This window comes from Triturus cristatus, chromosome 1_2 (genome assembly GCF_964204655.1).
Source record: "Triturus cristatus chromosome 1_2, aTriCri1.1, whole genome shotgun sequence".
In the NCBI taxonomy this organism is placed as follows: Eukaryota; Metazoa; Chordata; class Amphibia; order Caudata; family Salamandridae; genus Triturus; species Triturus cristatus.
This window is the reverse complement of record NC_140580.1, coordinates 273,655,615-273,677,773: the sequence shown is the minus strand read 5'-3', so window position 1 is coordinate 273,677,773 and position 22,159 is coordinate 273,655,615. Positions and strand designations below refer to the sequence as shown.

The 22,159-nt window shown below is 43.4% G+C and overlaps 1 protein-coding gene across 1 annotated transcript in view; it reads right to left on the bottom strand.

Annotated features, from left to right (window-relative positions):
• TM9SF3 (transmembrane 9 superfamily member 3) overlaps nucleotides 1-22,159 on the bottom strand; it is a 333,675-nt gene that overhangs the window by 192,665 nt on the left and 118,851 nt on the right. The window contains exons 6-7 of the mRNA XM_085603668.1: nucleotides 17,061-17,192; nucleotides 9,608-9,774 (exon numbers count right to left, since the gene is read on the bottom strand). Of these exons, the coding sequence (XP_085459794.1) occupies nucleotides 9,608-9,774; nucleotides 17,061-17,192 (299 nt within the window). The remainder of the gene's footprint in view (nucleotides 1-9,607; nucleotides 9,775-17,060; nucleotides 17,193-22,159) is intronic.

The following is a 22,159-nucleotide window of genomic DNA, read 5'->3' as shown; positions in this document are numbered from 1 at the left end:
TGTGGTAGTGTTTTTTAGACTTATCAATGGACACTACCTGAATGAACGTTCTACAATTCAATTAATTGATGGAACTTTGGCCCCACATTCCTCATCACACATCATGAAAAGAGACCAGACGTTTGTGAACATCACCGCCTGGCCTGTACGTGATGGGATTGCTTGGGATGCGGTGAACTTTCAAATTCATGGTCCCACCGAAGTTATTAATGTGCCAACTGTTTTTCGTGTTTCTATGGGTGATGTAGTTAAACAAAACATCCGCTCAGATGATTGGGATGTACACGCAATAGAAGCACTGTTTTCTGATTTAAAATATTATGCTGCATTTGATGCTGAAGATCTGTATTTAAATACTGCGAACTATGATGAGCAGTTTTGTTTTCAACATTATGGCACACATTTCCTACACAGAGCAAATACTTTTAGAAATTTTGTTAATTTCACACAATGGGAACATTGTCCTGTCCCTATGCCTGGCAGCTCTGCCACTTTATTGAAAAAATACACATACTTTTTGGATTTTAGTGTGTCAAACCCTGAGTCTTTTTACTTTAAGGTAGCGGAAGAACCCTCTTCTAAAGTCAGACGGACACACACAAAATTATTATATTCCAAAGCCTTTATGGAGGAACTGGCTATTGGCGGTTAGGACGTATGGAAAGCTACTATCGATCTTAAATCGGTTTGGGGAACTAAACCGTGGCAGGTACAAGGAACAGAAGCTTTGCATCGTGCCGGTCTTATCCCTAACCATATTTTATTTTTAAATTCATCTATTTTTTAGGCAACCTGTTTTGGATTGGCTATATCTAAAAAATTAATTTCCCCCTCGATCCCTGATTTGGGTGCTTATCCTGGTTGGGAAAATCACTCAGATCTGTCCCTTACTAGGTTGCAGTCGCTTGTTTCCAATGGCACCTTCAATATTTCAACATTGAATCCTGAGGGTTGGTTGGTATGGCAAACAAGCTCAGATTCCTGTCAACGTCGGTTTCTGGATTTGGCTCCAGGGTATACACAACTTAGGGTTGACCCTCGTTTTACATCTTCGCACACGGTGACTACCTACTCTGTAGGTAAGTTATGTCAGTCATGGCTGCAACATTCCACTTTAACTTCGGTTAAACTTCATTTGTCACGTTTAAATGAAAAAATAGATTTGAATGATTTCATTAAGGGTCCGGTTAATGGTAGATCTAAACGATGGGCATATGCTATTTACAATGAAGTTTGGACGTTGTCGCAAATTGAGGCTGCTTCTAGACTACGTGCTATTGACCAGGCCAATATGGAAAAAGTATTGGCTGTGATAGAGAATAGTATTAATACGTTGTCTTCTAGAATTTATACATTAGATAATATTGTTTCTTCTGTCGTAGACATTGTGCAAGATGATGTATCTGTGTTGTATCATGGTCAAAATCAATTGCGTTCAATTATGCAGTTTGCATGGACATTGCAAACGTTAAAGGCAGGGAAAGTCCCTTGGGATTACATGAATATTTCATCGTTGTTCCTTCCGTTTAATTTGACTGACAAACAGCAGTTCATGTCCATGAAAGATGCTACTTATGCATTGCTGCACATTGAAAAACTAGAACCTTTACCTTTTTCTGTAGCGGAGTTAAATTCAGCCGTGTGGTTAGTTCACGGATTAGTAACTTTACCGTTCAGTTTGTTCAAGTTTAGTTCGTGCATGAAACACTATGCTATCGGCAGATACGAACAACTTGGTGATGCGTTTCTGCATGAAGTTTGGTCACTTCCGTTCACTTACAGATGCGTGAGGGATGGCAAGGAAGTTTACTTAAAAGCTGAAGAATGCAGTTCCGCTCCTGATCACGCTGTTGTTTGCAGACATATACAATTACATGGCGCTTACAATATACACGCTCCTAATTTAGCTTGTGTCCTAAAGGGGATTCCAATGCCAGTTATAACGTCTTCTTTTAAGCTGCTTGCCAACGGTAGTTATTTGCTTTTAAATAGTGAAGCTTGCTGTGGGATGCTAGTGGGTATTCCTTACATAGTGACTGTTTCACAAAAAGTAGTTTGCTGTAATAACGTCCTTTTCCCACCCCCGCAAGGCCGACTCGATATATCCATCTGGCCAGCGATTCCAACCTTGAACGCAGAGTTCAATAGGATGAGCAGAATAAGGGCTTTTTTGTCTAAAAAAGAGGTTGCGTTAACTTCATCCCGTGAAACATTTCTTCTTAATGTTGCAAACACACGCACTGAGGTACAAGCTCTTTTAAATACTGACCTCCCCCTCCATTTTGGAACTTTGATTCAAACTATCTTTAATGCTTCGTCTACGACTGGCCTTGTTCATTTTTTTAAAATTGTGGGCTCCGGCCTCGTGACATCTTTCCAGACTGTTTTTGGTGTGATCCCCGCATTTTTACATTCCATTTTTTCAAGTGTCTTCGGAGGGTTCCCCTTGCTCCTCGCTTTGGTGGCTGGGATCCTCTTGTTGATTTGCGCTCTTCGCTATGGCTGCACACCGGGAGTTACAAGACAGAATGCTGCGCTTGCTCCATCTTCGTAGCCGGATGCTTGATTTCTACGGCACCTTACCACTGGCGGTATTAAGCGTCAAGTATGGATTGTCTTTCCGGTTTCCCTTTTTTACGTGTGTGCAACCTGTTTTTCATTGCCTAGATTGTCCCTTCCAATGGGCTCTGGACTTGTGCCTGTCAAACTTGGAGTCGCCTGACCCGGATTTTGATGAACTAATGTGTCCCTTAGTGGCTCATGAATTCGACTGTTCTGGTGTCGCGTTTATGGCTTTGGGTGCGGCACACAGAGTCCGTGGAAACTGGGATATCGGAGAGGCAGCTATTGATTTCCTTGAAAGGAGTTATATTGAGGAGACTGACAGTTGTCCTATCATGGTGCTGGATGCTCCGATAATTGACGAACATGTATGTTCCTTTCACTTGCTCAACTCGATGGCTGATACTTTTGCGGGACGCTCCAATGATTTCCTCTTGGAAGCAGTCGCAACTTACGGTGCATATACCTTCATGGATTGACTGATTGACATTGTCAATGCAGCTTGCATCCAGAATTGTTAAATTTCTACAAAAATTTTGTTTACCTTTTATCACATCATTTTTTCATTTTTTAAACGAACATTTCTTTTTTTCGGACTTTACACTTACCTTATATGCCCTTGAGTCCGGTCTAAATCACTTGAACTCTGCGTTCTTGATAAATGTATCCCTATTGGTTAGTGCTCCGATCATGGGGGGGTGTGAGATAGACTAAGCCACGCCCTATTTACAACACTAAGTTAGCATAACCGAGATCATAGTTAACAAGCAAGCTTGTCGCTTCTGCTGCGCTGCACACAACCCTGTTGTTATGTGTTATTCATTTTGTAAAATGCTGACTCGACTTTGCCTTACAGAATAACAAACGGTTGTTATACATTCTTAACCGTGAAATGTGCCCTTGATCTGTACATCATGCAAAGAGCGCGTCTGGGTCACTAGAAGGTACAGAGTGTTGTGTTTAGATTGATCGTAGACACTTGTTAGACATATCATGCATACAGCTGCCAATGTTTGAAGGACAAGCGTCTTTAATATTGCAGAACAGTTTGGTTTTACATTCATTCGAACAAGAAGAGCTGATGCATGCTGTGAGAGCTGATCCTTTGATGTGATTCTACTAAGCTGATCTATACGGTATGGGGTCCCCCCTGTTAGCCTAAGAGACCTTCTAATAGTCTAATAATAATAATGTATTAGATTATAGTGAAAGGAGTGTGGTCATATACCACTGTCATTAATAGTATGATTGCTCCTTTCATTCTATATGGTATTGTAACAATGTTCATGATTCTGATCTTTACTGTTAGTCTGCTAGTGTTAGCCAAAGTACTGCATCTTAGGACGCGAGGTTTATAAAATAAACTCTTTAAACTTTACCGTGTCTGTATTATTAGGTTGTGGACTAACAAATAAGTACGAACAGGTATTTCGGATTCCCACCACTCCTGAGAAATATCTAAGTCGCTTGTTCTGGTTTGTCTATACATTGGGACCACCTAGCTAGATCTAGGTTAACGAATGAGATACTAAGCTAGTCGGATAAGGGGTTCTGGGTTCTGAGGGGAGTTTTCTGGTACACCACAATTCTCTGAGGTCCTGGTCTCCTGCGCATAGTTCTGTGCAAAAGCAGAATCCCTGCAACACCTTCAGGCGGCACAATTTGTGCTGCTGCCCTTAGGTACCCTCTTTAATACTTCAGGCCATCTGTAACAGGGGTACCATTTACTAGGTCACCTACAGAGGGTGCTAAAGGTAAACAATTGTACAGTTTTTGGGAAAGGACTCTGATACTAGGCACCTGGTTAGCAGGAACCCAGTACATTTCAGTCAAAGTTAAATCAAATAAAAGGCAAAAAGTGGAGGTGGTACAGCTTCAAAATACCAGTTTCCTACAGAGAGCATGGAAGTGACTGCTCTTTCCCTTCTCTGAGCACCATGTATTGAACTTACATTAAGTGACATTTGTAAAATAAGTAATGTATTGGGACAAAATGTGCGCTTACAAAGTTCTTGTCACCCTAACTATTAGTGCTTGAAATACTTTGGACATGATTATCTCTTAACACCTCCATGAAGGCCTTATTACAGGTCTCTTCAAAATGGATACTTCTCTGTTTGGTACAGAAATATAAAGCAAGCCTGGCTTTGATAAGATCAAGATATCTTGGGTTGATGCCTACGAAGGATCAACATATGTACTGTAAAATAGTAGTTTGCAAAATATTTCCAATTTGCTGCTTAACGTGTTCGTGAGATCCAACATAATGCTTTTAAAAAAAAAAAAAAATTTAAAAAATGTAAGCACTATCCATGCACTGTTTATGAAGCTGCAAGTTACCAAACTAAGATCTGAGGTGCCTAAGAGATTATACTAGATTCCCAGCTGGCTTTGCAAGCCTGCCTGGGTTGGTACTTCGAAAATTTTATATTCTGATTTTATCTACAAAACAACTGTTGACTGCTGGCAGATGCTCTAACAGAAAGTGATTCGGAGGACTGTGCTAAATGCTAGATCATTTGTGCATGTCTGAACAGGTTAACTAAGTACATCTCCATTGCAGATTGTAAAATATTTTTGTTTTATTGTGTGCACCTATTACGACTACTTTGTTTTATATATCCTGAAATGCCTTCAGAGTTAGACACTTCCATCAAGACAGACAGAGACACACACACACACACACACACACACACACACTTTGTGATGTGTCCATTGTAAGGGTCACATGAAGCAAGGGTCTGCACAATGTGTCAAGCAATAAACTGTGCTTGTTCAACCACTTCAGTCTTTGTTGTACAACGTGCGGCATCTTAAGAACTTCCCAAGTCCTTATTACTTCAAACCATTGTCTTGCATTCCTTTTTGGAGGAGCCATATTTATAAGTGGACATTTTGCACCAATTAAATACATAATGCCTACATAACTAACAATGTATTCACTGCCCTCCTTGTCAGAGACTCTGGTATGAGGTCAAGAGGAAACCATTTCTGAAATGCCAAATCTCTCTGAAATCAGGCAAGATTTTACCATAGCTAAACTAAGAGTGGACTCACAAGGTTTTTCATTTGAATAAGTTGAGAATTTCAGTTCTTCACACAGATTGTGAGTAGGACATTTTGAAGCAGAACAATATTCTCTTGTGAGTGTGTAATTTCTGAATTGGCTTTGCCTTCTAAACAAATTGTGCACCTACGGTTAGTCCCAGGGGCACTAGAGAGCCCGGCTGCAAATTATTGTGGCTCTGCCAGCCAGAGCATTAATCCATCATTTATCTGGTGAATATGGGGGCATCTGGCGGCATAGTGCCATGCGCTGTGCTCGCAGAACCCAGACGCACAGATGTACTAAATTTAGCCCTGAATTGGAGCTGTTTGCAGTTTAGGAGGAATGAGGCCTGTCGGCGGACTGTGCGGCCGATGCAGAGTGGGGACCGTGACATTGCTGCCATAAAGCTGCTGCTGGTGGTCACAGCGATCCCAGTTCCCCCGGCACTTATATACTTATATACTATGATCTGCATTGTGTTGCTCTTTCTAAGTTGCGGTGAATGCGAAGGCATGAGCGGCTTCCCAGTCAGCCTCCGACGTCAACGCCTGGGAGGTAGTAGAACTGGCAACAGGAGGCTGAGTGGAGGCTGGATGCCAATGTCCAAGCGGCCTTGGCTCAGACAGGGAGCAGCATTGCTCCACACAGATACCGTGCAGAGTGTGGCCCCCGAAACGGTTAAGCGACTTGCCGCCACCAGGACCCGAGGCCTGGGCGCCATGTTGAGGTGCGCGCTACTGCGGTGACAGGAGCACCTCGCAGACGACTGTAAAGCGAACTGCCAGCAATATGGCCATTCAATGCACTCCATGTGCGGCATGTATTATGCGTTAACGCTGGACCAACCGACTGGGGAACTATGGGAGAGGTACTGCCTCGCAGAGGCGATTGATTTTAGTGTTGCCTGGAGATTGTTTGACCACCTGAAGCGAAGGGCCACCACGTGTATAGCAGGACTCAATCCTGAATAGGCTCACTGTTAATAGCTTCTGTAGTGCTGAGGATGTACCTGGGCTCTCCCAGGTTATCAGACCTCTGCTCAAAAAGCCCAACTTTTGCCCAGCTCAATGCTGCTATTTGTCGGGAAGCTGTTGGAAAAACACGTAAACTGAGCGCTGACAGAGGTCCTGGAAACGAACCAATGCGTCCACCCCACGAAGATGGGATTTGGTTTCAGCACAGCACAGAATCAGCACTATTAACAGTGATAGAGGTACTTAAAATGTCTCTGGACTGGGGAAGCTCAGCAGCTCTATTACTTCTTGAATAAAGCGCAGCTTTCGAAACGGTGGACTACCACATTTTGAGAAATAGACTGATAGCCACTGGTGTCCAAGGCAAGTCTCTACAGTGGCTGGATGTGTTTCTGGAAGGGAGAACCTTCCAAGTTATGGAAAACAATCTCCTCTCCAGCTTGATGCCTCTGACCTGTGGGGTGCCTCAGGGCTCCTCGCTGAGTCCCACTCTGTTTAATGTCTATATGGAGCCACTTTCACATATAACCCAAGAGCTTGATGTTTTCATGACTTCCTAAGTGGACGACACCTAGTTGGTGACTTCCTCAGACCCCAGAATCAATGTGGACTTTGATAGTCTAGCTCCCTGTATGGAAAGAGTGATTGGATGGATGACAGCTGTTTAAAATTGAATGGAGATAAAACGGAGCTAATGGTCCTCGGGAATAAGGCAGTATCTAGGCCTTCAATCAGTTGGCCCAACTGTCTAGGTATCCCACCCACTCCGAAGGAATCGATAAAAATATCTGGGTTTCTGGCTCGAAAAGGATCTAAAAATGGTGACCCAAGCCAAGAAACTAGTAAGTACATGTTTGGGGTTCCATAGAATGCTCCACAAAGATCTGGAGCGTATCCCCATACAGCTTAGAAAGATAGTGGTCCATTACCTAGTCACGTCACCCCTGGACTACAGAAATGTTCTTTTCCTAGGGGCTCCCAAATATCTGATCAACAGACTTCTGGTGGTCCAGAACGTAGCAGCAGGGCTACTGTGAAAGGCTCCAATCCAGGAATCAACCAGGCGGCATCTCAAAGCACTCCACTGGCTCCCGGTGGAGGCCAGAATCAAATTCAAGGCACTCGTCATGACTCACAGAGCTCTACACAACATGGGTCCAAGAAAAGTCAGTAAACTGCTGACCCTTTGTGTCCCAAACAGGAGGTTGAGATCTGGCTCCGAACGACTTATAAAAACTACAAGAATCAGGAGAGCCAGGTGGGGAGGCAGATCCTTCACTCGCCTAGCACCCAAGTTATGGAACTAATTACCATGCAAATCTCGAATCCTGACTAAGGAAGCAGCATTCAGGAAGTCGATCAAAACGTAGTTGTTCAATCAATATCACTAACCAACCTCTAGCCTTCATTTAGCATCAGTCTCTTAGCGCTGGGAAGCCCTCGGGTAGCTACGCGCTCTACAAATCTCTTAAATAAAAAATAAAAACAAATAAAAAATATAGCGGCGGGGAGGTTGTTCCCACTGTATTGTTGAGGCAATAACAAACCTCTGTGAGACCTGCTGAGCTGAGGCCCCTTGTACAGTACTACTAGACCTGATCATGCCCCCTGTGGAGCTGGGGAGTAGCGGGTCTGAATGAGTCTGGCCTGCTTTACCCTATAAACCACACTGAGCACACCTACTTTAGATTTGGTCACACAGACATCACCATTGCAAGAATTACTCTGCGCTGCTGTCTTTTGGCCTACAGTCGGCCTGCTCTCTACCTGCTCGTGACCCCGCAGAAATCCGGGGTGTAGTGGGGTCTGTAATTTACCAGAGCAGCTGACATCAGGTGACTCAGGATAGTCTCTATTTGTTAGAAACCTGCTCAAACACTGGTGGTATTTGCTAAATAATGTACATCACAAGTTCACATGTCAAAACACCCTGCCTGTAAATGCCTCATGTTATCTTTGAGTGAATTCTCTCCCTATATCTCTTATTTCCCCTCCTTTTTTTCTCTCTTATTCTATTACCGATACAGTATGGATTACAGCCTCTGTATTGGACATATTATTGTCATAGCTCCACTGAATTTTAAGATGTTTGCTGTATCCACTTTACTCTGTAATGTTTGAAACCTAATAAAAAGAATACAAGAAAACAAAAAGGTTAGACCCAATTGTCAGGATTTTTCAATATCTTAACTGTGACATCTGGAAACGTGACATCCTTGCTTCTAATCCCAAAATGGACTTCGATTATCACCATCCCTTACAATGAATGTATTGCTCTTTCTTCTATGTGGAAAAAGGTACTTTGATCTATGGTGCATGGGATAATCCTTGACTGGGGAAGCAGAGCATTTTGGTGTAACCAACCTAAAGCTTTCTTGTGGACTAGCCTGCATATCAAGATAGGGACTTCCTTTTGGTTTTAGGGTTGAAGGGCAACATAAGAGCCTTGTGTTGATACATTATGCCACATGATCTCATTCCACTAAGAAACATTCTCATGCAATGAGAAGGATGGAGGTACTACTAGTAGAATTACTGGTGCAATTTGGTGACTTTTTGGTTCTTGTTTAATGCAAAAACACATACAAAGAAAGAAAATGCATTTCAGCATAATCAGCCACACAAAATGAGCTATTCAGAATAACTTAATTGAAAAGATCTAACTTAGGAGAATAGACACAAAAAGAAATGTTCATTGGGGCTACATTTATGCATATAAAAGCACATTTAATTTGTTTCCGTAGTACATCTTTCTAAAATGAAATCTTCACTGTCAGAATATTTTATAGGTATGTGGAGCTAGAAATAAGTTAATACCTTTTTCCTTAAATACTTCTCTCTTGTAACTTCCACTGCACAACATTAAAATGTTGAAGTTCCTACTTATTACAGAGGACAGCAAGCTTTACATTTTCTCATTTTCATATAAGCTAGCGTACATATTATGTTTGAATGCACAATGTTTATTTTCTTGGATACTTTTTTTAAAGATGAGCTATATCAATCGCAGAAGTATACTCACTCTGTGTACAAGTCTTCAATCATTGCAACAATGATGACTATTAGAGACACTGAAAAAATCTGGCACCCTGAACCGATGAGTGATGAGAATATCAAGGGGTGGCTAGATGGTCGGAAAACATCACCATGAACCTGTTTCCAGCCATATTCATCTCCTAGATCTCTGTCCTGAAATTACAATACAAAAACAAATTGCAAAAGGTACTTATCATCAACTTACTCAATGTAAGCAAAGTTTATCACAACTGCTATTGAGGAGTTAGGATCGGCACATTCCAAAAGCATTAAAAACAGAATGGCTAGTGACCTGTAACAATCCTTCAACTGCAAGCGTGCCCTATGGACATACATAACCTTCCAATAGTTCCCAGCCCACCAGTATACACCTTGGAAAAACCCAAAATAGCCCTTTTCTAAGAATTTTAACAGTGTTGCACTGTTTGTCACTACCCATTTTTAATATCACTTTAAAATAACAGGAAATGAAAGAAAAGACTACGTAAAACACAGTGCTTAGAGAAAAGGGAGACTGCCTTTTAAAATCTTGTATTAAAAGTAAGTGAAGCTTACTTTGATTAGGAGTTCTGCCTCTCAGGATCTTTTCTTTTTTTTAACCACAGCTTTTTTTTAAGTCAAAGAAATCCACCTATTGGAGCCGGTGCTCGTAGACAATGTAAGGTTTCAACGTTAAGTGCCAGTCGATGTGACAATCTCTCAAATATTATGAATTGTTGGTGCATCCCCAGAACCTTGGGGTATGTCCCCTGGGCACTGAGTATTGAGTCCTATATAAGGTTTCACTGTTATAATTCAATGTTGTACGAAAAAGTTCTTGAGTTCATTTCAATGAAAACTTTATTAGAGTTGAAAACTTCGTTTCCCAGAATCCATTGTGGAAAACATGTAATTCAGGGTAATCATGGTGTGGTACAATCCCAATGCATTTCGGCAATAATGCCTTCATCAGGGGGTGTTCTGAAAAAAGTAATGATAATGATAAATATACTATGTGTAATACACGGGAACTTCTCCTCACCCAGATCTTATGGGGTGTGTTACCCAAATAAAGTAACCGACCAACTTGATATTCTCACACAGAGATTCAGGTCTCGTGGATACCCTGACCAGGTACTACAACAAGCGAAAGTGCGCTCAGCATCCAAAAGTAGAAATGAACTACTCAGCATCCAAACAAAACCCACCAAGAACAAACTTACGGTTGTTTCAAAATATTCCACCATGAGTGCCTCCTATAAGCGCATTATCAAGAAGCACTGGCAACTACTAAGACTGGAACACGACTTCAATCACGTCTTTGATCAAGAACCAATTTTTGCTTACACCAGAAATAGAAACATTGGCGAAATTCTAAAACACACTGAACCACTCATATCTTCCACATTTAAAGGCACCATACCATGCCTGAATTGCAACAACTGTAATAGTATCATCAGAGGCGAATACATCACACACCCTATGAAAGGACATAAAATTAAAATCAAACTAACAGCGACATGTGATACCACCAACGTCATCTATATGCTCAAATGCCCTTGTGGGAAAATTTATGTAGGGCAAACCGAAATAAAAATAAAAGTCAGATTGAATGAACATAAATCCAACATCAGAACCAAGCAAATGAAATCTACAGTGACTCAACATTTCTTGGAAGCTGGACATAACATCAGCCAATTAAAATTCTGTATCCTCGAAATTATAGCTAAAAAAGAAGGAAGAGACAACCACAACTTCTTACTACAGCGAGAAAATTATTGGATTTATCTTCTCAATTCCATGAAACCATTTGGCATGAACGATCGAATGGAATTTTTATGCTACCTCTAACATATTTCATAGTGACATTATTGTATCTATACATTCGTTTCTTCTTACTTTTCTCTCTCATGCCAAAACGTATTCATTAATTGTACCTTTGATTTAATTAACACTTGGCATGATTTGTTATCTTTTTTATGAAACCGCTCCAATCGTTTATTCCTCGTTTATTATGCCTCTGTTCCTTGGTGCCATTCACATATAATGTTATAGCGACCCGTTTCAGCATTTTACTATATATTCCATACTCCCAACCGTAGTCTATCTACTATTCCCATTCCTTAAGCGCACACTCTAGAGTCCTCCCTTTAAGTCCATTACCCTCACTTTCACCTCCGTTATATTTCACCCGAGCACGTCAATATGGTCATCTAAAGCACCGCGAGAATTCGTTCACACAGCTGACAGCGCCAGAGTCTCTACCAACTAACATTCGGTAAGCGTTACAACGTGTACATCGTTTTGTACCGATTCACCATCGTTATTATTGAGTAAATTGTTAACCACACACGTTTAAATACGTATGGTGTTATGTCATTTTTTCAACACTCCCCTATAGCTCGCAATACGTCTTTAGAGCTAGTCAAGTCAACTTGATTAACGCTATACCTTCGTGTCACATTGCGGGATAAAAAACACTAGACGCCATCAACTAACATCTTTGCGTGGTCCCTCCTTTTTCTTTTAACATTTAGGTAATGTTTAGTTAATAAACCACGCCGTCTGGCATGTTCAATGGTTATATGGTACATTCATCTACTCCTCGTTATTCACCTTACTAATAGCATCTAGTCTTTACCATTCCATTATATAGCATCTATACCCACTAATTCACATTAACACACCCCATAAGATCTGGGTGAGGAGAAGTTCCCGTGTATTACACACAGTATATTTATCATTATCATTACTATTTTCAGAACATCCTCTGACAAAGGCATTATTGCCGAAATGCATTGGGATTGTACCACACCATGATTACCCTGAATTACATGTTTTCCACAATGGATTCTGGGAAATGAAGTTTTCAACTCTAATAAAGTTTTCATTGAAATGAACTCAAGAACTTTTTCGTACAACATTGAATTATAACAGTGAAACCTTATATAGGACTCAATACTCAGTGCCCGGGGGACATATCCCAAGGTTCTGGGGATGCACCAACAATTCATATTCTACACTCTAATTCGGTGAGTGATACCCCGGAGCACGAGAGAACTATTTCAACATTACAAACACAGGTAGTGCGCGCACTATACCCCCCTGCTTACAATCTCTCAAATATTCCGACAGAGATATGCTCAATGCACGCAGGCCTCATACTTTCCTTCAATATGGGAAAAGGGTGCAATACAAGAGAAGCAGTGTACACAATGGTGCAGATCAATTTTTTTTTTTAACTTTGTCAGGATCTTAACTGAAGGAGCTGTCTTGTCACCTTTGGGGCATGATAGGATACAGGAGGTCTTAAAGGCATGGTGCCAGTATTCTCTTGTTATGCTTCTAAAGCAGCCTATTGGCTAATACTGCCTTTGCATTCCCTTACAATTTTGTCTTCAATAAAGGCCTTATGCTCTCTGTTTTTCTATAGGCGGGAATATTCTAATGCTTATGACTTTGATGAGGCTCCCCTTCAAGAAAAGAACAAGTTACTTACCTTCTGTAACAATGTATCTAAGAGCGGGAATAGCAACCACGACCTACTTTGCACAGGGACCCTTTTGATAGCTCCCTTGGCCAAGAGAGCTGAAACTCCCTGGCGGAGAAGCGCCAAATGATCCCCCGACTTACGGTTCAAAGATGGTGGCATGGAGGGAAGGGTGGTCTCAAAGGGGAGGAAGTAGCCCGTTTGGACTATCTGCAAAACCCACCTGTGTGACGTGATGGATTGCCAATGGGGGGAGGTGATGGTGAATCCTGCCAACCACTGGCCGCTGATGGGCCTGACAGGTCAGACTAGGAGGGTTTGGAGGATGCTGCAGGTAGGGGGAGGGTGGACTGGCCCGCCTGCTGGCTCCTAGACCCGCAAGGTTGCTGGGTCCCGCATCTGCGGCCACGCAGAAGCTGGGCAGCTTGCGAGGACCAGTAGCTAGACTGGACCGGACACGGTGGGGGGCCCCTTCCGTAGCCACAAAAGGAGCAAAAAGTAGACTGTGGTGGACAGGAGGACCCAGCGAGGCCCAGGGATCTGGTTGTAGGTCGAGAATCCTTGAAGCACTCCAGCGCCGAGTCTGCCTGGTCACAAAGGCGATGGCCATTGAAAGGCATGTCCAACAGGGTGTCTTGGACATCCCCAGAAAAGCCAGACGTCCGCAAACGGGTGTAGCGTCGAAGGACTACTGACGTGGCAATCGTTCTGCCCAGTGAGTCGGTGGTATCCAGTCCACAGCGTATCATGAATTTCGCTGCATCTCTCCCATCGACCACCGCTTGACGAGAGGACGGCCCGGGCCTCATCCGGGTACTGAGACAGCACTTGCCAGACCATAACCCAGATGGTATGGGAGTTTCGCCTAAAGAGGCATGGAGTATTCACTGACCGCCGTGCCAAGCTGGAGGAAGAGAACATGCGCTTCCCAAGATGATCAACCTTCTTGGATTCCCTGTCTGGAAGGGTAGAAGGGAATACCCCATGGAAGAGGAAGCTTGGGCCATCAAACTCTCGAGGGAAGGGTGTTGGGTGGGGAAAATAGGATCGCCCAGAGCCGGACGGTTGGGGCAATCATCCGTTACGCAGGAGCTCCTTTGCTGGACTTGGACCAAGTGCCCAGAAGGACATCCGTGAGGGCTTTGTTGAAGGGCAAGAGGGGTTCTGGAGGTAGTTGCAGCAGGTTGAAGCACCTCCGTCAGGAGATTAGTCCTGACTGCCACTGAAGAGAGCTCCAGGCCCAAGAACTTGGCTGACCTACAAACCACTACAGCATAGGACGCTCCCTCCTCCATAGCCACGTTAGGGGGAGAAAGCATGTCAAGGTCTGGGGAAGTGTCCAGACCACTGGTGTCACCCAATCTCTCTCTCCAGTCCAGTTCTTCCAGCTGGTCTGCCAAAGGATCCAGCGACCCCTCCCAATCCTCATCACCACCTTCAGTGCGATAGGGAACACCTGGGATGAACAAGGGAACAAAAGTACCCTCCGGCGTCTGATTCGACATCGGTCGACGTTGATCCGGCTCTGGGTTCATCTCGGGGCTGAGGATGGGGACAGCGTCGGGCAGGGACACGGCTGGCGCCAGGGGCGTCATAGTTGAGATCGGTGTGGGGGAGGCTGCGTAATATCAACCGGCGTCAATCTGGAAACATTGAAAGCTCAGGATCCCAGACTGGCTCCGTCGGGGGAGAAGGCAAAAAGCGACGATGCTTCTTTGCCTTCTCCTTCTGCTGCTTCGACTTACCCAATGAGTGCGAAGACTTGCGATGAGGTGTGGGGGCTCCGCGAGCAGTTCCGAGACTTTCCTCTGGAGCATGACCGGGAACAACGTGGAGCCGGCAGCAAAGAATTCGGATTCATGGCCCAGCAGTCAGAGCACAACATCAGTTTGTGACAGATCTCGCAGGGCTTAAAAGTGGTTAGTCGATGGAACAACATTCGCGCACCAGGAGTCGATGACTCGAAAAAAAGAGGTCGACAAAAGTTAAAAAAAGGTTAGTCAATAAGTGACTAAGGGGCAAGCTGTCTCCAGATCTGCGCTAGGCTGGTGCGGAAAAAGAAAGAACGGACGTCAGCACGCAAGGGCGGCATCTAAGTAGGCACCGCGACATCATCCCGGCGACGACGATGCAGGGCGTGGAATCGACAAACACCACCTATGAATGCACAGGGGTACTGCTAAGAGAAAAAATTTCTCTGGATTCAGTCTGATGCATGGGGGTAATTCTCAAGTAAGGAATCTTTAACTAACGGTCTCTTTCAGATCCATATTTAAACAATGAAAACGCCAACAGGATATCATGCTTTGCAAATAGCCCTTAAGATAGTTTACATCAGTTAGGCTGACTCTATAAAAACTTATGTTAGTATGTGGCGAGAACTAGCATAAACAAAGCATTGTCTCATTATTTCAAAGCTTCTAGACTTTGAGGGGATCTGCAGTAAGAATTTCCTTAAGTGGAGGGGACAGATCCTTGGAAGAGTGGATGACTGGGATCTCAGTCACCAGCTTTAATCCTTGTGGGACTAAAGTCTAAATCCTAATGTTGCTGAAAACAATACGCATAATAACCTAGTGTTGTTGCATTGTTTCCCTTTATTGACCTGGTTTATGACTGCGAGCAAAGTTTTGTGAATCAACACCAGGGAGATGAAGTTGAAATCACATTTATGATTAACTTGGGAGGCGAGGGGGAAATTCTTCATCATTCCCCTTTTATGGAGTCATGATGCATTATTTGATGGTCACAATGACTGACAGAATTTCAGGGTAGGTTTGGGGGGGGGGGGCGAAGGGGGTGTGGTATAGGAATACTCCATTAAGAATGAGATACCAGACAGAAAGCAAGGGTCCAGGAAAATCTCTGCAGAATTGGTTACCACAGCAAAATGGGAATACAACACACATTTTACAAATTCTACCTGTATTTAATGATGTTGTTAAGGTGGAGTGAAAGAGTTTTATGTCACTGAGGTGTGATTTAGAGGATATTACTCTTTCCATCCTGAGGTAATCTAGGAGCTGTCCACCAGCCCCACTGACAACTCCTAACATTGGCAGGAACTGAGGTCACAGCAGTTCTGGTCAGTGCAGTTCAAGTTTGACAGACAGCTCCGTAAAACAGGAGCCGCCTGTTAACCCTTTACAATATTTTTCAAAAACAAAACTCCCAAAGCAGAAGTTTGCTTGTTTTAAAAAAAATTAAAATCTAATGACTACACACCTTCAGAGTTTTCTCCTATGGTGTGGGGGTCAATATTTATTTTTCTTACTGTCCCTCACTAAGGAACAGAAGAAAAATAAAAGCCAGCCAACAGCCCACTGTAAATGTGGTGGGGGGGGTCTGCTGACTGACCTCCGACAGTTCATACTCTGTTGCCATTGCAATGGAGTACCCTAACTCTAAATCAGCCCGAGTATCCAAATATGTCACATTTTTGTATTCAGTATTCCTTTTAAAGAGGGAGAGTTCTTCATCTATATATTTCATATAGAATAATCCTGCATTAATATTGGACGCTTAGGTAACGCAGACAAATGTGAGGATTTAACAATGAGAAGGTGATGTACCTCATCCTGGGGTGACTACACAGACTTTACAAGTCTTGTACTTAATTGGGACTCAAGAAACACTGTCCTACACAGTAAAGTTTGCAAGTATCCTGGTCTACATAATACATTGTCTAGATATCACAGTCACAAATAAAATCACAAGCATAGGATTGCGCATACAAAGGTGTCCATCTTCACACTTTACTTCCCAGTAAAAACAACATGATCACAGCAGTGTCACTTAAACATAAAATGTTAAATAAAAATCTCATCAATATTCAATAATCATGTGATATGCCATGTTCATTGATTATACATTAAGTCTAACAGAGAGTAAGGGAGCAGTTAAGTGGATCGGAACAAATCAACTGTATGATGTACAAAAAGAGAAAAAAAGTCAGGTTAAAATATTTTACCATGTCATCCATTTCCTCCTCTTTGCTGTATCGTGCATAATCCTTTCGCAGAGTTCTCATAAGAATCATGGAAACTAAGCCCACAAGAAAAATAACCATCATGAATGAGTTGAAGATGGAAAACCAGTGTATCTAAAGGGAAAGAAAATATCAATGCTAATTACCCAAATGTTTAAACCACGAAAATGTTCTGTAATCAGCGATAACAGTGATTAGAGTGATTTTATAGCTAGAAACATTTGAAATACAAGGGCTCCTAGAACAGATAAAAATACAAATTCCCACTTCTAGGTTAAATTAAACTACCAAACTGCCTGAAGCTCTTTTCTGAATCACCATCCAAGCACATGAACACATACACATATCGAGAACAGAAACATTAGTAATGACCACATCAACACCATTATCCCTGGAAATTAACCTCATGAGCAAATCAGTGAATGGAACATGACGTTCTCCCATTATACCACTACTAAAAGAAATAAAACACTTTTTACAAGAAGCAAAGATATGTGAAAAAACTTGCATATATTAAAAAGAAGGAACAATTGTTACCTGTAACCACTGTTCTCTAGAGTGGGTAATCTTCTCTATTTTTACTTGGTACAAATTTCAGAACTCCATGAATACTAGAATAATATTTCCACATCTATTCAAACTCATAATGCCATAAGAAGGAAGTGCCTAAAACACACATTACTACCATTAAGAGGGATCAAATGACACCCAGCCCCTAGGTGATGCCTCAGAACCATTTGTGCAGCAGGGAGCACATCTGCTTTGATAAGTCATTAGCACAAAAAGCTATTAAAGGGACTGAAACACAGGAGCGCTGTCGATAAGAACCACAGAAGAAAGCATATGTAATGCCCTACCAAATTGGCTCAACCAGATTGAGAACCGAAACAGGCAAATAAATACCTTAATTCATATGCAACTAGAAATCAAGGATGTGAAACTTCGCACAAAGAACAAAAATTGGCTCATCACTATGAAAAACTGTAAAAGGATCATCAAGAATGAGAGCACTGAATTTGCTGATGTACAGACCAGAAGAAAAAAAATAAAAGCAAATTAATCGAGCCAACAAGATATTTGCTGGCAGGCTCCAAAGGAGTTCTCCATCAAAACCGCAGGTTACCAAGCCATAGAGAAAAGAAATACTATCATGAAACTATTAAAAAAAAAACTAAATGTACTAACTGACAATACAGTCTGAAACATAATTAATAAATAATAAGGTGAATTGTCAAAATTAGCAGTGGAGTTTTAATATATTTGAAAGGGAGAGAGGGGGAAATGATGGAAGGCAACACGCTCTACGGAGGAGGAAGACCAAAAGCCCATCTAAGTTTTTAAAAGTAGAAAACCTCTTTACAATTAATTTTTTACATAATATAGAGTGCCACTAAACCTGCAAAGGGATGGATAAGACTGCCAGATTAAGTGGGGAAAAGCCTGATAGAAGAAGGTATTATTTTAGAAGTTAGAGCAGCTAAAGAATCCACACGTTCAACTCAATGTGCTGTCAGGTACCAATTAAACAGAGTGTTCGGTGTCGACATCAAGGGCTTTTTCGGCGCTGGCTGCAGAGCTGTTTTGGGCTTGGAGCCATGCGATTTGTCGGTCTCTGTGTGTTTTTTCGGTGTCGATGCCTTTAAGAACGTGAGTCCGAACTTTTGGGGAGTGGCTTCTTCGTCGGCTTAGAGTGTTGTTTCGGTGCCGGGGATTCACTAGGTGGAGTCTTCGGTCCCGAAGGCTTTGGGGTTGAAGTAGCAGTCGGCCCCGTGGTTGGGTGAGGCTTCTTTTTCGGTGCCGATGATTGGGTTTGGGCACCGGTAACAGGCATACTCGAGCCCGAGTCGCCGGAAGGCTAGGTAGGCTTCTTTGCCGGGCCCAAGGGCGGGGCATGGGAAGCAGTGTGTCGGTGTGCACCTGAGCCCGAAGGCGAAGGTGTGACCGAAGCCTTTGTTGTTGTAGGGAGTGGGTCGGGGGTCGACGTCTGTACTTGCGACCCGTTGAGCTGGAGTCACTTCTTCGATGTCGGAGTCTGTTGCTCCACTCCAGCTGCACGCTACTTTAAGTTCCTTATTAGCACAGAGCCTCAGAGGATGACTGCACTAGAAGGGGCGCCTAAGTTGGCAAGCTCCCTCCCTAGCTGTCCACGACAACCCACCTTCCATAACATTGTGGGGTGCACACACAGAAAACAAGAAGGCTTCCCATACGTTTCAACGCGCGGACATGACAGGACACATGAAAGCACTTGAGGCCAGGATCGAAGACTAAGAGGGCAGAACCAGACGCAACACCATCTGCGTAATTGGGATGCCCAAGGGCATCGATGCTCATTTTCCTCGAGGACTGGCTGAAAGAGGTAGTTGCCCCAGAGGGCCTTTCAAAATTCTATGCTCTGGAACCTGTACATGGAGTGACTTGCTCGCCCCTGGGCACTGCACCAAGGCCATTGGAGGCAGAGCTCTAGCATTTCCGTGACTTGGACTTTTTGCTCCAACAGGCCCACACTGCAGGTCTGTTCCAGTTGGAGAACTCATAAGTATCAATTTTCCCGGACTACACAGCAGTGGTGCAACGATAAAGCTTCCTTCTTGGCTGTCAAAAACAGATTACAAGAACTCTCCATCCCATATACCCTTTCTGGAGCTGGCTCATCACCCTATTGTGCGCCCTCATCCATCGCACCAAACGTTTCCGCCCAAGAACACTAGGTGCAAATGGCCAGGCTCACAGAGGCGCAGTCCATCGCACCCCACACCACATCAGGCACACTATTACAGAAACCACACTCTTGTTGCAGCAGCCTTGATGGGCACACACCAGCCTCACCTCCATAGAGGACTCCAATTCCGGATCCAAGAGTGTCTCCGACTCAGATTCTAGCGTTGTACCTCCTACATTCACCCTGGTCCGTGCTGATGACATTATTGGAGGGACACCCTGAGACCTCCCCTTCCCCCTGATGGCCCCAGCACGGGGATGGACTACCAGCACTGTTATTCTTCTAGCAATGTTTTGGGTCTAGACATTGTATGGCTCGTTCAGAGTCCCCGGGGCAGAGGAGCACGGGTTTAAAACGGTGGCCTCACCTCCATCGCACTGCTTTCACTTGATTGGTCTACGGTGGTGCCACCAGCAGTGACAATTCGTCAAAGGGCCCACGTAGTTTGGACGGAGCACCCCGGCGCGACTGTCTTTGGGAGAGGGTTGTTGGGGAGTTCTGTAGTAGTTCTGTCCCTTTTGGAAGTTTTCCATTTTTGCCATCACCAAGATGCTCACTATCACTTCATTATGTGGGGACGGCTGAATAGGTTGGGCGGTGGGAGGCAGCCCTCTTTGCTCTCATCCCGGTTTCCCTTCTCCTGGCCGGAATAACCGCTACCTTCAGAGTAATTACTTGGAATATCTGAGGCCTCAACTAAGCGTTACATAGTTCAAACGAATCTTAAGAGGCGAGAAATATAGGTGGCATTCCTCCAGGACTCAGGCAGAGTTTTGTGCAACAAAAGCACTGGAGGTGAAAGATTATATCACTACTTACTCTTCCTTTGCTAGGGGAGTGTAAATATGGGAACTCCCTGAAACCCAATTTCTTCCTCAAGTGAAGATTGACAGGGAGGGACCCTTCATGGTGGTGGGGGTCAATTTGATAGGAACGACGTCGCTTTCAACAACATATATGCCATGAAGACAGATCAGCCCACGTTCCTTTCCTCTATGGCACTGCATATCCCCATGGTCACACAATTCCCACTGCTAGCAGGAGGAGACAAACTGTATAGCAGATGTCATACTCGGCAGATCACGTTCCCCATTCACAAGCCTGCTCGGCTCTTTCGTTCTTGGACTGTGGACTGGAGACTAAGCAACACCTGGAGAGTGCATAACCCTCAGGGTAATTCCTACTCTTACCATTTTGGCTTACATGACCTCTTTTCGATTTGACATGTTCCTCTGCTCTGCCTCCTTGAACTACCTGGGCAGAATACCTTTCCAAAACCCATTCTGATCACAACACCCTACTTTTACCTTTCACCTGGGGCCATACTGGACCCCCGGTATACTCACCTAGAGGCTAAATGTTCTAGCGCTAGATTCACATATTTTTCAGAAGGGCCTGCGAGACATGATTCGTGATTACTTTGAGGACAATGGGGCTCTGCCTCCTCACTACTTGCAGAATGGAAGGTGTTCAATCTGGTTATTAGAGGTCACTGTATAGCCAATACGATAGGAATTCACATCCAACTCATAGGGAGATCAAGCAACAAGAGTATATTCCAGCAGACTTGGAAATGACTTGACAGTTACACTGCAGCACCAGACCGCCTAAAAACAGAATGGAAAAAGTTTCTGGTGCTTACTGAGCGCCTCCGGACTTATAAGTATAGAACCTACATCACCAAAGCACAAAACGAACAGGACAAGATGGGATGACTACTTGCTTGGTTAGCCAACTCTAACCAACTCACTTCACAAACCCTCCAATTACACACATCAGACAACAAGATGGTATATAACCAGTCCAAAATCAATAGGGCTTTTATGGAAAATTATACTAAGCTCAAAGCCCGATGGGAGGAGGCCCATCTTCAGCGTATTACTATGTCCTAGATGCAAAGACGCACAGAATCCCTGCGTGGATGCGGCCTCAGTGGGAGGAGAAATCCTGGTACTTGCATACAAAGGATTCAGAAATGAAAGGAATACACACAGACCAAATGAATTTAATTACCTCTTAATCATAAGCAAGGTATTAATCTGAATGAGCACCACGGGACAACTGTTTAGTTAACATAATATTACTCTGGTTCCGGTGGGCATATAGGGTTCTCCTTGTGTTGTATACACATGGCATATTAAAATGGCAGAGGGCACACAAATGTTCAATGTTTCAATTGCTGTCATTCAATCGGATTGCCTGGATCCTCAGCCCTCTCAAGAGCTGTTAATCCCATAGTGGACAAATGGAAGACAATGTTTACTTTTCCAAAGAGATTTATTTTTTAAATTTATAATCCTGGGAGGACTGGTGGATGTAGATATGTGAATAAAGTGAAAACACCCACAGACGTACCTGA